The sequence below is a fragment of the Diospyros lotus genome, chromosome 13, assembly GCF_014633365.1.
Source record: "Diospyros lotus cultivar Yz01 chromosome 13, ASM1463336v1, whole genome shotgun sequence".
Lineage (NCBI taxonomy): Eukaryota > Viridiplantae > Streptophyta > Magnoliopsida > Ericales > Ebenaceae > Diospyros > Diospyros lotus.
In genome coordinates, this window is record NC_068350.1 from 6,467,285 (window position 1) to 6,481,892 (window position 14,608).

General features: G+C 36.4%; 2 protein-coding genes across 3 annotated transcripts; both read left to right on the forward strand.

Annotated features, from left to right (window-relative positions):
* The first annotated feature begins 3,757 nt into the window (after nt 1-3,757).
* On the forward strand, nt 3,758-7,091 carry LOC127789048 (29 kDa ribonucleoprotein A, chloroplastic). The gene is made up of 5 exons (XM_052317801.1): nt 3,758-4,249; nt 4,808-4,909; nt 5,075-5,371; nt 6,326-6,433; nt 6,723-7,091. Exons 1-4 carry the CDS (start codon nt 3,881-3,883, stop codon nt 6,386-6,388), a joined length of 831 nt encoding a protein of 276 aa, XP_052173761.1. The 5' UTR covers nt 3,758-3,880; the 3' UTR covers nt 6,389-6,433; nt 6,723-7,091.
* A 144-nt stretch (nt 7,092-7,235) lies between these two features.
* On the forward strand, nt 7,236-14,120 carry LOC127789047 (pentatricopeptide repeat-containing protein At4g02750-like). Of its 2 annotated transcripts, XM_052317799.1 has the most exons (5): nt 7,236-9,652; nt 10,256-10,379; nt 10,529-10,686; nt 13,150-13,266; nt 13,777-14,120. In XM_052317799.1, the coding sequence occupies exon 1, from the start codon at nt 7,820-7,822 to the stop codon at nt 9,299-9,301; it is 1,482 nt and encodes a 493-aa protein (XP_052173759.1). In that variant the 5' UTR covers nt 7,236-7,819; the 3' UTR covers nt 9,302-9,652; nt 10,256-10,379; nt 10,529-10,686; nt 13,150-13,266; nt 13,777-14,120. The 2 variants fall into 2 exon arrangements, with proteins under 2 accessions (XP_052173759.1, XP_052173758.1); XM_052317798.1 differs by having other exon boundaries at nt 13,150-14,120.
* The last annotated feature ends 488 nt before the right edge of the window (nt 14,121-14,608 follow it).

Here is a 14,608-nt window from a genome sequence, read left to right on the forward strand (position 1 = left end):
GCTGAATAAATAGAGGCATGAGCCCATCTACTTTATCTAAAGCAAACTAGATCTCTGATAATGCAGAGCTCACTCTCGATTTTATGGAGATGATAAGGACGCATGTCCCCCATGATATCATCTTGACACTTTTTTATTTTGTGCAATTGTAAACACCCCTCATTATAAATAGGGGTCAAAAATACCAAAGAAAATGAGAGAAGACAATTATAATAACATATTGTTACTTTGCCGAAATAACCAGAGGACAGTCGTGGAGTAGGCATCGTTCTGATCGAACCATGTAAAAATTCTCTATGCCCGTTCTATCTTGTTATTCCTCCTTGCATTTTGGCTTATTTATTCATTGCGGGCCTACGAATTACAATCGACTGATTCTGAACGTCGACAACATCATTCTAGATAAGGGTAAGGTCAAGGAAGGGGGCAAGCCTAGCGGTGCTTGAGCCTCTCGAGATTAGGTATGTGTATAGAGTTGTCTCAATCAAAAGATCTATGGGATGTATTTTGAGGGCAGATGGAAAAGAGTTAATTTGTATTTTAATTTTGTTGCTTTTTATTTTAAGATATATGAGTGTTTAAGCCTAAAGAGTATGTTTAATGAATGAGATGTAAATATTTTTTCCGGCCCTTGTTGTCAAGTGAACAAGTTGGGAATGCAATTAGTTTGAGTTGTATCTGCATCCATTTTGTGAGGGCTTCCAGCTGCCACAACCTCTGTTCCAAGAATACTTAAAATTCAGCCACAGGGACAGAGATAGAGAGGAAGAAAGAAGACGAAAAAGAACCTCAACTGCTGTTGTCAAATCTCTAATAGATTTGGAATATAACATTCTTTCTCAGTGTTGTTATCGTTGTCTTTGTCAAATTTGGAACTTCCATCGTCTTTGTTGGTGGTGCCTGAATCACCCCCTTTCTTTTTCTCTCTGTGAACCCAATGATGGGTTCAATGCTAATGGTTTTGAATTCTAAAGGCCATCGTGGAGATGGTAGAACCATTGAAATTAGCATTAGAACCCATTGGATAGGTTTTGACTTCCAACCATTGTTAGGTACTGGCGATGGCCGAAAATCACTTTTGAGTTCCAACAAGCCATTTATTTTTTATTTTTTTTTATTTTATTAACTCAATAGATTAAGTTTAATTTGATCTCAATTATAATTAATTAATATCATTAGTAATAGAGGGGTGTTTTGACAATTTAAGTAAAGTATGAGGATTAATTTGACTAAATATAAATTATAAATGGTGTTTAGACAAAAAAAAAAACAAATCAGTAAGGGTGGATGATTAATTTATCCTATCTCTAGTTAATCCATATACTAAATGTCTTGTTATAATTATTTTTTATTAAATCTTTCTTGATTCTTTTCTGTCTTTTTTAAACATGTCTTTTACTCTATTTAGGTAATGTTTGTTAAAGTGTGGACAAGATAATAGAGTATCAATATTTGAATACTTTTCGAATCAATATATGAGATAAAATTAGAAAATATTTTAAAATTTTATATCAAATTATTTGTTAAATTTTTTGAAAATTGTACTTTTTTCCCTATATGTTTGTTAAATGCATATAATAGTACTAAGATAAGGATTTTTTTTATCAAAATATTCTCATTATCAAATTCATTCAAAATTATATGTTAACATCAATAATAGATTTATGATTAAAATATTATTCTATTATTAATGTGAATTGTCAAAAAAATAAAAATAAAAATAAAATTAAAAATAGTGTTTTATTTTCTAAATCCATATTCAAAAATAGATTCTAAAAAAACTCAGTAAATATAAATAATTATTGGTGGAATTATAATAATCCTACATAGATAATTAAAAATTACCAAAACATATTTTCATAATAGATAATAAAATATAAAATTGAATAAATATTTAAAAAATCAATGAAAGGAATTTTTATTAGATAATAATATATATATATAGAAAAATTTAAATTTTAAAAATTGATAAAAGGAATAGTTTTATTTAAATTTTAAAAATTGCTAAAAACATATGGCAATTTAAAAATATATTAAATGACATTAATTATAAGATTTAAATAAATAAGTTTTTTTAAAACTAACTTTTTTATAAAAATAAGACTTTATAAATTTAAATTTTAAAAAATGTATTAAATGGCATTAATTATCTTATAAGAAGTATATGAGTAATTTAAAATTATCTATAAAATGTTAGATAAATTTATTTGGAGGGGAGGAACAGATAAGTTTATATGTAAAAAATAAGATAAGAAGTCACGTAAGAATTTTTTCGAAAAATGTCAGATAAATTTAACAAACGTGTTGGAAAGGACAAACATTTGGAATACTTTTCATATCTGATATTTTCTAACCCATATCTTGGTTAACAAATACTATCTTAGGATAACACTACTACTTAGCATTAGAAACCACGCCAACTTTTAAAATTGAATGATCGAAAGGTCATTTTTGTCTTCACAATCGACCCAAAATTGTTGTATTTATTATGGGTGCAAAAGTGTTGTATTGGGGGAAGGGGAGGGGGTGGTGATAGTGAAAATGACATTTTGATCACTCTTAACTTAAAATTTGGCATAAGACATAAACATGTCTTAGTTGGGGCTTATAGCCATTTGTGCCCCTGAATTTGGAGGACTTATCATACCTCTCAAGTTTCAATTATGAACCTATTACACATCTGAAATCCCAAATTTGGATTGATCATGCATCTCGTTGCTCAGTTAGTATCGTGCGTGAGTTACACAATCGGTTGAGGTCCTAGCATCAACGATAGAAGGGGAGGTAGGTCACTGCCCTTTGCCGATGTCGTTGATTCAAGCTTGATGCTTGACATGGCTGACGATTCCAATTGTCAGCAATCACGTTCGTCATAGCCAGTGGAGGTTCGATCAGAGTTGCCGACAAACAAAGGCGCAAAGTGGTAGTAGGAGGTTGAATTAGTGGTTGGTCGTGGTTGATGCTTCATGGGTTCTCTGTGGGTTGTGGCTTGTTGTCGTGAGTGCGCCATGGCCGCGACCTTACGACTTCCCCATGGATGGCTTTTGCCATCGCTAGTGATGGGTCTTCTCTCTATTGCAGTCGTGGGTATCAAGGATGTGTTCGTCTTTGCTGCGATTGTGCGCCGACGACCGTGGCTTGATGTGTTCGCCATGGCCATGACCCTTTGTCTTCTTAATCGGTCGGCTCTTTGGGTTTGCTATAACAGTGGCCATCAACACCATAGATGATGACCTTTAGTCATTGCCAAGGTCGATAAGCTTCATGCTTGACATGGTTGGCGTGACTAGAGGCTAGAGGCTTTGGGTGGGCGATGATGATGGTAAGGAAAGGGAAGAGGTCAACAATGACGAAGAAAAGGAAGAAAGCGACGACGGCGATCTCTGTTTCATTTTTTTTTTTTTTTTGGTCAGTGATCTCTGTTTCCTCTCTCCTTCCTCGCCCGCACTTAAGATTCCAAATGTGTGATAAGATTTAAATTGAAACTTGAGAAACATGATAGATCCCATTTAAATTTAGGGGTACAAACAGCTATAACCTCAACTTAAAAGAGTGCCTTGTGCCCTAAAAAAATTAGGCTTGATAACTCGAACAAAATAGCAAAGTCGTTCTCTTTGTTGGAAGATATTTATAAGCACCAACACTCTGTATAATAATAAAATTAATATAAAAGATCTATTCCCTAAATATGCCAGCGCTTACAAATTCAATAAAACTTCCCCTATTTATTCCATCCGTGTCTCGACGACGACTACTACTACTACTAGTAGGGTTGTCTATCCGCCTCTCCCTAAATATCTCTTCACTTCGCTTATTCGCTCTCTCTCAAAATACAGTTCTCCCTCAAAAACCTTATCTGCAACAGCTACAGAGGTTAACTATGGCGTCCTCCGCATCTTCGTCTCTCCATTTCCTCTCTCTAACCCCCAACTCCCTCTCCCTGTCCAACACGAAACCCTCCTTTACCCTCTCACTCCCCTCCTTCAACTTCCCTCCCTCCTTCTCCATATCCCCTTCATTTCTCCGCGTTTCCCCCATACCCTTCCACTCCTCTCCCTCTCGCCTCGTCCAACGAAACGTTGCCGTTTCCTCCGAATTCGAGCAGGGCGAAGGGCTCTTGAACGACACCGAGGAGGAGCCCAGCTTCTCGCCCGAACTCAAGCTCTTTGTCGGCAACTTACCCTTCAACGTCGACAGCGCCACTCTTGCCGACCTCTTCGAACGCGCCGGCAATGTCGAGATGGTTGAGGTAAGTGATGGAAGAAAGACAATGAATTTTGTGGTTATAGTACAAGGCTATTTAGCGAGAGAGAGAGAGAGAGTTATAAGGCGATAAGCCTATACAGGAGATAAATATAAACGACAAATATCCATAACAGAAATAAACCTAATTCAAATTTAATCTGGTTTTAATCGTGACATTCATTTTTGGTCAAGAATGTTTCTGTACAGTTTCGTGTTTGATGGCCATTTGATTTACTTATTTGTGAAAGTTCGTTTTTCTTAATTTTGTAGATTTTGTTGTTTGTTTAAGCTAGTTTATGAGAATTATTTGGATGAAATATTGGGGAGGGCTTTAGAAATTTAGTTCAGATACTTGCTCTTTGATTTTTTTTTTCTTTTTATCTATTTCGTAGTTGAACAAATTGTATTTACCTATTTATTTGTAAATGCTTCAGCTAATTTTGTGAAAAAATTCTTCGAAATATGGTTTCTGGGGGACAAGGGAAACAGGTTTTCTTTGAAACTAAGAGAAATAGATAAAGGTACAGGAACAATTATTCACGTGCGAGATGCTTTGGTGTAGGTTATATATGACAAGATAACTGGACGAAGCAGAGGGTTTGGTTTTGTGACAATGTCTACCACCGAGGAGGTTGAGGCGGCTGCTCAGCAATTTAATGGCTATGTAAGCTTTGCTACCATCTGCATTCCACTTTTTATAAGTTGCTATCTCTTGATTAGTTGTATTGCTCTGATTTACAAGTCCATGTAGCTCGATCAATTTAGCTAAAAATGTAGAAAACTTTTTAAATTCTATTTCATCTGAGCAACGATCTAAGATGTTTGGCAGGAACTCGAGGGCAGGGCTCTGAGAGTGAATTCTGGACCTCCTCCACGGCGAGAAGAATCTTCTTTCAGAGGTTCCAGGGGTGGAACGAGTTTCAATAACACCAATAGGGTTTATGTGGGCAACCTTGCATGGGGTGTTGATGATTTGGCACTTGAAACCTTGTTTAGTGAACAAGGGAAGGTTATGGAAGCTAAGGTTGTTTATGACAGAGACAGTGGCAGATCAAAGGGGTTTGGTTTTGTAACCTACAGCTCTGCTGATGAGGTCAACAATGCTATTGAATCCTTGGATGGCATTGTGAGTATAACATAATTATTCTTTTCCAGATTTCATGTGCTTCTTGTTATGATTCTCCTGCCATGTGTGACATGAAGTTTATGGTGGCAGATTGTTTTAGACTACCATTTTTTAGCCATGTGAATGCATTCACATCACCCCTTATCTTTTGTTTGAATTGATCCCTCATATTTAGTACTTTATGTGGGGAATGTTGCTAATCAGCATTTAAGCCCATTCATATCCCTGCTGTGTTTTGTTTCATATGTCAGTCACTTTTGACAATTTAATACATTGAAATGCAGGTTTGGTGTGGTAGGGTGAGCTGGTGGAGTTGTTTTCATTTTGTTAATTTGTGTTTACAAGTATTGGAGTTGTTAAGTACATGTTTTCCGTTAGATGTCCATGCTTCTTTTGTTCTTTCTATTTATTTGACCTCGGGCACACTGTCACAATCTATAATTTTTTTTCTTTGTTTTGGGGGGTGGGGGGTGGGGGGGGGACAAGTAATTGTACTGCATAGTGTGTGTGTGTGTGTGTGTGTTTTCTCTCTCTTTTTGACAAGGAACCCACTACCACTATTATTCCGGTGCGCATTGGGTAAACCCTGGTTGCACACAATAAAAAAACTAAACTCTTTGTGGCTAGCAAAAGTATACTCTTGTGTAACTAGCAAATAGCAAGCTGGTGCCATGTTATCATCAAGTCCTTCTATCGTCTGTTTCTCACATCCGCTGTCCATACCTTTGAGCTTATATGTATGTTAACATGCTGTAATTTTAGGTATTTTTGGACAACAATATATACTCCAGTACCTCATTTGGCCCTTTTAATATTGTTGGGCCCAACTTCCTGGGCTGCGTCAGAGTTTGATTTCATTTCCATGATAATACAAGATAAATATTTGGAAGTCTTCTTATGTTTTTCCTTAGTTTCCTTTTCCAAACTTCATCTATCTTGTAATCTCTGCTGTAGGACCTAAATGGCAGGGCAATCCGTGTAAGCATGGCCGAAGCTAGGCCAAGGCGCCAGTTTTGATCGTTGAGTCTCGGCAGCCTCTTTTCAAGTAAGAACACACTTCAGGTATGGTCTAGTGACTTCCCTTTTAGTTTGACCTGCCCCATCAAGGCTAATTCGCAATCAATTTTCCAAAAAATCAAAATAGTTTATCACGTGCAAGAGGTTTCATACAGATATCACTGATTCATGTAAACTTTCTCCCCGACTTTCATTGGCGCCTTTAAGTTCATTTGTTTTCCGGATTGACTCATATATAAGCCTATTTTTTTGAAATGACTTGCAATGTGTAATCAAGTTTAGCCTGGTTGTGTCAAATTTATCACCGATGAACATCAATTAATTTCTGTAACAGGTTTCTGGGGCAATGCAACTGTAGGCTTTCAATTCTTTTCAGCAAATTTTGAAGAATAGGCTCCTTTCAACTCAGTAATTGTGCACATGTGATCTGTGCATCTGACAAGCAAGAGCCTGTAATGTTGAACTGAAGTGTGCATGGGCGCCGATTATGATGCTTCGGAGAAGATACTGGTTCTAATTTATGTATTTTTGCTTTTGATGGAATAGGTATATGAATTGTTAGATCATTTTGTTTTCAAGGATATTTCCCTATTTGCTGTAAGCTTTTAGAAACTCTGCCTCTGAGCTTGCTCACTTTCTGGGTTAAGAACTGGCGAAGATGCATCTTCTTTGAAGTTAGAAGGAAAAGCTAATGCCTTACTCATCAGGATGCGCATGCATGAGTGTCATAGTAGCAACATTGGGAGCTATGAAATGTGCACAAGGCACAGGAAATTTTGCTCTTGATGAGGTTCACTTGAAGGCCCTAAACTAAAATCATGCTGACACGAAGGATTTGTGCAGTTTTCTTATTTTAGAATCGTGCTAATGGGCCAAGGGAGGGCTATTTTTACCCACTTGATGGGTATCCAATAAATTCGATCCATTTTTAGAGTTGCTATGATCTAAGGTAAAGTTTTTTTAAATGGCGGGAGTATAGATTGAGAAAAAGAATAATAATAATAATAAAATTCTTGATCAAATAATGAATAGGTGATGGACATATGGCCCCCTCTGCCATGGCCGGTGAGACCACGAATAAATTGTTGTTTAAAATTTGAATTTGTCTTCAATTGAACAGAATTGCAGTAATCAGATATGGAAGTATGCTTGTCTAACTTGCAATATGCATTATTTATGCACGGAAGAGAGAAGGGTTTAGCATTTTATTGTGTTGTGGTCATGTGGAAGGTCCACAAAAAGTCCAAATAGGACCAACATTATTTTCTTCTTTAAATGTAATGTATTGAATTTCGTTCCTTAAATGGGAGACTCGCAAATATGTATCATCATTATTACTTCTTAGTCAGGGAATGGTTTTTTAGCGGTAGGGTAGGTAGTTATCGAACGGTGTCTGCTTATTCCAAATGAAATTTTCAAAACCTTGAAACTATGATTGCTGAATCACATGATGCCACAAGGATAATCAAATCTGTTTGCACCATCGCCAAACTCTTATGCAGCACAAATGTGGCTCGTCTTGTGCGTCCCCAATATGTGCATGCTGTATGTGCATCATACAGCGATTGCGCAGAAAGGCGGAAAATTGTGACCCTAACAAAAATAATATCAGATTTCTCACACAATGGCGAAGTTGATCGCGCAAGAAAAGTTTTTGAGCAAATGGGTTCGAGAGATGCTGTTTCTTGGAATGTGATGATCAAAGGGTACATAGAAAACAATAGGATTGGGGATGCAAGAGAGTTGTTTGATGAAATGCCCGAGAAGAGTTCTTTCTCTTGGAGCTCCATGATCATGGCTTACGCCAGAGAGCGGAAGACACACATTGCACTGAAACTCTTTGTAGTGATTCCATGTAAAGATGTTGTCAGTTGGACTGCCATAGTCACGGCACTTGCACAAGATTCACGGATGGAAGATGCTTGGGAGTTATTCAAGCAAATGCCGGAGCGGAATTCAGTTTCATGGTCTACAATTATATCTGGTTTTCAACAAAATGGGTTTGCTGCCAAAAGCTTGAATGTTTTTAGAGAAATGTTGTTGGCAGGAGTTCAACCAACTTCACATTCTATGACTAGTGTTTTAGCTGCTTCTGCTGATCTAGCAATGCTTTCAGTGAGCGAGCAAGTTTATTCTCAACTGCTTAAAAGAGGTTTTGAGGGCAATGTTCACATAGCAAATTCATCCATTTCAATGTTCATAAAATCTGGAAGATTTGACAATGCAAGGCGTGTTTTTGTGGACCTGGGGGAGCCTGATACTGTTACTTGGAACTCTATGATCATGGGTTATGGGCAGCATGGTTTTGGTATTGAGGCAATTATGTTTTTCCATCAGATGCAAAAAGCAGAGTTTTTACCCGACAGAATAAGTTTCTTGGGGGTTTTACATGGTTGCACCCACTGTGGGCTCATAGAAGAAGGGAAGCGGTATTTTAGGTGTATGGAAATGGATTATGGGATTTCACCAGGACCCGAGCATTATGCAAATATGGTTGACCTATTTGCTCGTGCAGGATTGCTTGGAGAAGCATATGAGATTATAAGAGAAATGCCCTTTGAGCCTACACCTGTCTTTTGGAGAGCATTGCTGAATGGATGTAGGATTTGGGGCAACTTGAATTTGGGACTTTATGTTGCTGATAAGATTTTGGAACTCGAACCATATAATTCAAGTGCATGCTTAATGATTATTGAAATCCACGCAGCAGCTGGTAGATGGAAGGAAGCAATGGAGATGAGGAGACACATGAAGGACAGAGATACGAGAAAAGAGTTGGGCTGTAGTTGGGTTGACATAAAAGGGAGGAACCATATTTTTACTACAAGAGATGCAACTCATCCAGAATTAGACAATATCTACTTAATTCTGGAGTTGCTGTCTTACAACATGACCGAGTGTATTAGTACTTGAGTGAATGGAGGGCTGCAGAGCTGTTGAACAATGCACAGTTAAGCTAATAAAAATCACAGTGCTGTAGATTCATCTCTTCCTTGATTTAGTTCATAAGACTAGTAACTAGGAAGTGATGCAAGCTTTGAAATCCTTTTGTCGAACACTTGCTTTAAAAATTTTGATCCAATAGATTTTAGCAACAAAGCGAATGAGGAAGGAATGGAGACTGAAGGGAAATGGAAACATTTCATGGACTGATAGGTGATGTTTTTCTGTGTTCAGATTTGCATTATTTGTCTTAGATGGTAATTTCTTGGACATGGTGGTGAAAGTTGAAGATGTCAAACTCTGGATGATCGGCTGCTCCAAGTACAACTTCTTATGCTTATGAATCTTTTGGTTTTCATCAATACTATAAACAGCATTGCAGATGATATAAAAACTAATCTGCATAGGGGTACATTTGAAAGGAGCACTTGTGATTGCTGTTATGCTTTTTATATGTGCTACATTATTGTTGCTTGTGCTGATGACTGGTGTTAAAATGTGATTATCTCATATAACATAAACACTAACATAGTGTCCAAGTCTTCTGTCAGTCAAATTTAGCTTATGAAATATGTTGGTAGAAATTTCAATTTAGTATATTGAACTATGACTACCCTCCATTGAGCTTCTTTTTAGTTAAGCAGGAGCTGGGCAATGGGGCCTTGCCAAAGCTGGAGGTATTGATTAAACAATATTATGTTTGCCGTATGCAATTCAATGAGCTGGAAAACGTATTAGGAATAACCTTAATGGCTTAGTTTCCCTTAGGAAATTATTTCTTGACTATAATGCTGAACTTTGAAATTGATCCATTTGACAGTCAATAGCTACTCTAGGATGCATAAGCTAGAAGAAAGATCTTTCTTGATAACATGGTTGGACTATTCATGGAAAATCTTATTCACTTGTTTCTTTCTGAGTTAGGTGGGTGTACCCCCTTGGCAGATCTCATGGAGAAAGCCCAAATAAATAACAACTCTTTGTTGAGAATTCTAGAAGGGCCTTGCATTCACATATTGGGCTCCAAACCCATAGCACATTCAAAAAGGTACCGATATTGGTGGGTAATTCTTTGGTTGGCTCACATCTAGATGAAAAGTTAAAGAAAAAAAGGGAAAAAAATATCTGTTATGCGATTAACTCTGTATATGATTAAAGTCACTCTTAAAGAGATGTTTTTTTGCTGGTATTCTCCAGTTTCAGGGCAAACATTGGGCCTTGCCATGCTTAAAGAACCTTTCTTTTGTTCTGTTTTTTCACGGCCAAATGTCCCTCTGCTGTAATTATCCAACAAAGCGCTCGGATATCCATTGATTACAATGATTGCAGCATGCCTATCCCTTTCTTGTCTTCATGTAAGTCTTGTTTGATGACATTTGAAGAGCTACTCGGCCATTTACATGATCTATACCTTTTGGGCACCTCACTTTTGGGTGATTGGAACTATAACTTGAATAAAAGGAGACCAACAATTATATATGCCCCCCCTTTTTTTTTACAGTGCTTGCAGTATTCTTAGTCTTGTATTCTGTACTCATGGCATACCTATTAATACGTTTGTACAATTTGTTTTCACAATGTGATCATATTAATCTATATGTTGTACGATATTGCCAACTATACTTAGTAGTACATTTCGTTTGAACACTTGTGATCCAGCTGATGGGTCCTAAGGAACGTGTAGGAGGAAAGAAAATAATGGACATGCTTATAGTTTTTTTTTTAATTCAAAGAATTGGTTTAACTCTGTTCCTTTATGTGCAGTACGCATGCATTAGACCAGCACTTGAAAGTCTTAACAAATTTTCTTTGACCATTAAAGTCCAAGAACTTGTTTTCTCCTTTTAAGAAAAAGGAGAACATAGAGACATTGAGTTTGACTGAAAGAGTTTTTAGAAATGCTGACCATATCAATGCATCATTAAGAAATGATGTTTACACTATAATATTTATGTTACATGCTTGAAAATCTTGCTGTGATATAATTTTCTGATGGCATGTTTCATTCAAAGGCTTAGTTTCATCGGTATCAGGTAAATGAGTTCCAACCTTGTTGCAAGTGGTTTGAATTAGACTAAAGAAAAATGGGTAACCCTAATGATTCTGTGAGAACTTTTGAATTTCTCTACTTTGACTTAAACACAGATAACCTTTTTTAATGTTAACTTACCAAACAAATTACTATCAAATTGGAACACACTTGCCGGGAGCAAATCACGGTTTTATATGTTTGGATGTTGTCCAAGGAATTTATTTTTCATCTTCTCTGATATTTCTTTTCTTTTCTTTTAAAATAGTAGGTCTTTTCCTTACAATACTTTCAACTAAGATATGTTCTGCTTAGAATCTGTTTTGAAAGAACAGCAGTTTCTTCTAGTCGTAACTCAAATGTGGTGCCTCCATTACTAAAACATGCCTTACTTTAAGTGTAGAGACATGACTTTGATATTAGTCAAGCATATGAGCTTAGCTAGGTACTTTTGACATACATTGGAGTCCTTCATTTCTTTTGCTCTTTGAGTGCAAGAATTTCTTTGTGGTATATGCTACAGTTTCTCGTTTTCTGCATGTTTAATTCAAGCAACTAGGGCTCTCATCTGAGGTCTGTAAGAGCAAACAACATCAATATGAAAACTGGAAGCTTGCATGAGAAGAAAATTTATACCAAACTCTCTCTTTGAAAAGCATAATTGTGATGGAAAGTAGACAAAGAGAGAAGGATGAAACATGAAATAGCTTCCAAAAGAGGGACAAGATGAATAAAGGGGGGGACAATCATGGGCCCAACGCCTAATCAGAGGCGGAGGCCTCAGAAATTCTCTCCATCAATTTCTCTTTTTTAGTGTTATTATGCACATCACAAGTTGCTTAAGCACGGGACCTCTTAGTTTTTTTGTCACACTTGGAGCCCTTTCTGTTTTATGCTTTTCCATATAGTATTGCCGAGATTGGCCCCACCTTGACCATCTGCCGAATCCACCTGGCTTGGATTTTTGATATGATCAAAAACAAAGAAAGGCTGCTAAATCCAAAAAGTACCTTCTCATAATATACAATTCAATCTTATTAAATAATTTAGTTACCAAGGTAAGAAGAGGGTAGAGCTTCTTAACAAGATGCCATGGGATCAACACAAACTTACCTTATTGGTCAGTTGAAGACTCTTTCTCTGAGGAAAAAAGATATGCAGCTAAAATCTGGTTAATGGAGCAAACATGCTTTCAGGGAAGATGGGTTTTTACAGGATGTAACATTATTAATTTTTGCAAAACTGAGTGTAATCAAAATGAGAATGGTAAGGTGAGATGAGAAAGGCTGAAGAGATAAAGACTTAGAAACAAATGAATCGACAAAAAGGCTCATTTGATTGTGTATAATTCAAAAAAAATGAAATTAGGGCATGCCAGAGACCAAAATTAGGATAATAGATAAAAAAAAATAAGAGTATATATATATATTGTGATTTAATTTAATTGAAATTAGGAGAAATGCAACTCTTTCAAATTGATGGGATAGCTTTTTGGTCATTTTCATTCAATAGTTCCTAAATGCATCGAGGTCACACTCTTGTTTGACTTATTAACTGTATTAACTATCAGATTCCTGCTAAGACATGTCCTATTAGGTTGGTGGGGTCATGGAAACAATGAACCTTTTATTTGTTTATTTATTTTTTTATCTTGAGCAATGATCGGACGAAAAAGGAAAATGAAAAATAATTATTCTTCCACAAAGAAAGAAGAAAACTCCCTTTTATTTTATTTGATCACCTCTTTTTATTTTATTTATACTAACAGTTTCCTCGTCATTTATTTCAGGAATTTCTTTCGAGCCCTACAGGGGGGTGCCGGTCAAGCCATAATAATAAACATCCCAACACAATCTGCTTTTGACATGTTCAAGAAACATTCCAATACACAATCTGCTTTGTACAGGTTTGAAGAAGCGGCCCAGAGCCCTTCCCCCTAACCTATGGTCCTATGCCTTTAAGTTAGTCCCAAACTAGGGCACCCTATCGCCCTGCTACCAACCTACCATTCGGAGGCAACATCTTTTCCACGATATATTCTTAACCCACAAATCGCATACACAAGATAAGCACTCAAAATCTTATGTATGAGTCGTGGCAAAAAGATTTAAACTCTGGTCGCACAAAGAAACTTTTAAGTCTGAGGTCTAGGTCTAGTATTAGGTTGTCTCGATCTTACATCAGCATGCAGTAGACAAATTGAGCATCTAATTGCTTGCACAAAAAACCCAAAGCACTTGTTGCCAAATTGACTTAAAGGCCCAAATGGGGCCACGTGATCTTCGACCAAATATATACCATCATCATCCACGTTGAATTTCTTCACCCATCCATGTATGGGTTTTGTATTGAGGGCTTGTTTGTGTGCAAGCAATTCATGCCAAAAGAAGTACTCATTTTGCTCTTGTTTTGGCAGCTCTGAAAAGGCTAGGGCCGATGGGGAGACAAACTGACCGACCTTGTGTTCTAAATCTCCTCCATAGCATCCAAGCATGACTCTCTGTCTTGGTGAATTGATGCTGATGCTCTACGTGACGAGATCTCCACTTCAGAAGCCCCTCTGGATTCAAGAAGGCTTCAAAAATTTACATGCTTTTTATTTATTTTTTTTATGACCCAGATTTTTGGGCTTCACCCGCTTAATTTTGAAAGAGATTGACATTTTCCCTGATTTGATCTTCGGGTAAATCGGATGCGGTCACAAACTTATACACTCTCAATTAGATATGTAGTCAGTTTTTATTAAATGAGGATATTTCTGCTTCCACAAAGAGTTGATCTCCCACCACTCTTAAGAAAATTAAGAATTTTATCACTTGTGTCATGTTATGAGGACAAATTTACATTGTTTGTTTTTAGGAAAGATTGAGGGAGAGAATCAATTTTATTTTTTTTAACAATTGACATATAACTCAAAATATAAGATATATAAATAGTAATGTACTTGCTTAAATAATTATAAATTAACAAATATATGAGAACACCCTTAACATGCAATTAGTCCTCAACATTAGAAATAAATTACAAAGTGCGACACTAATTTTACTAATGTAAGTTTGAAATGTGAATAATCTCACACCATAGGATATATGGGTCTAAGTGGGCGTCAATGATGATGTTAATAAGTCCTTACAAAGTATGAGATTGGTCAACAATAAAAAAGAAACAAAATATAGTGTTTTTCAGTTTTTGATTAGTGACTTAAAATAGCTTTTTACTTAAACAAATATATATATATATACATGTGT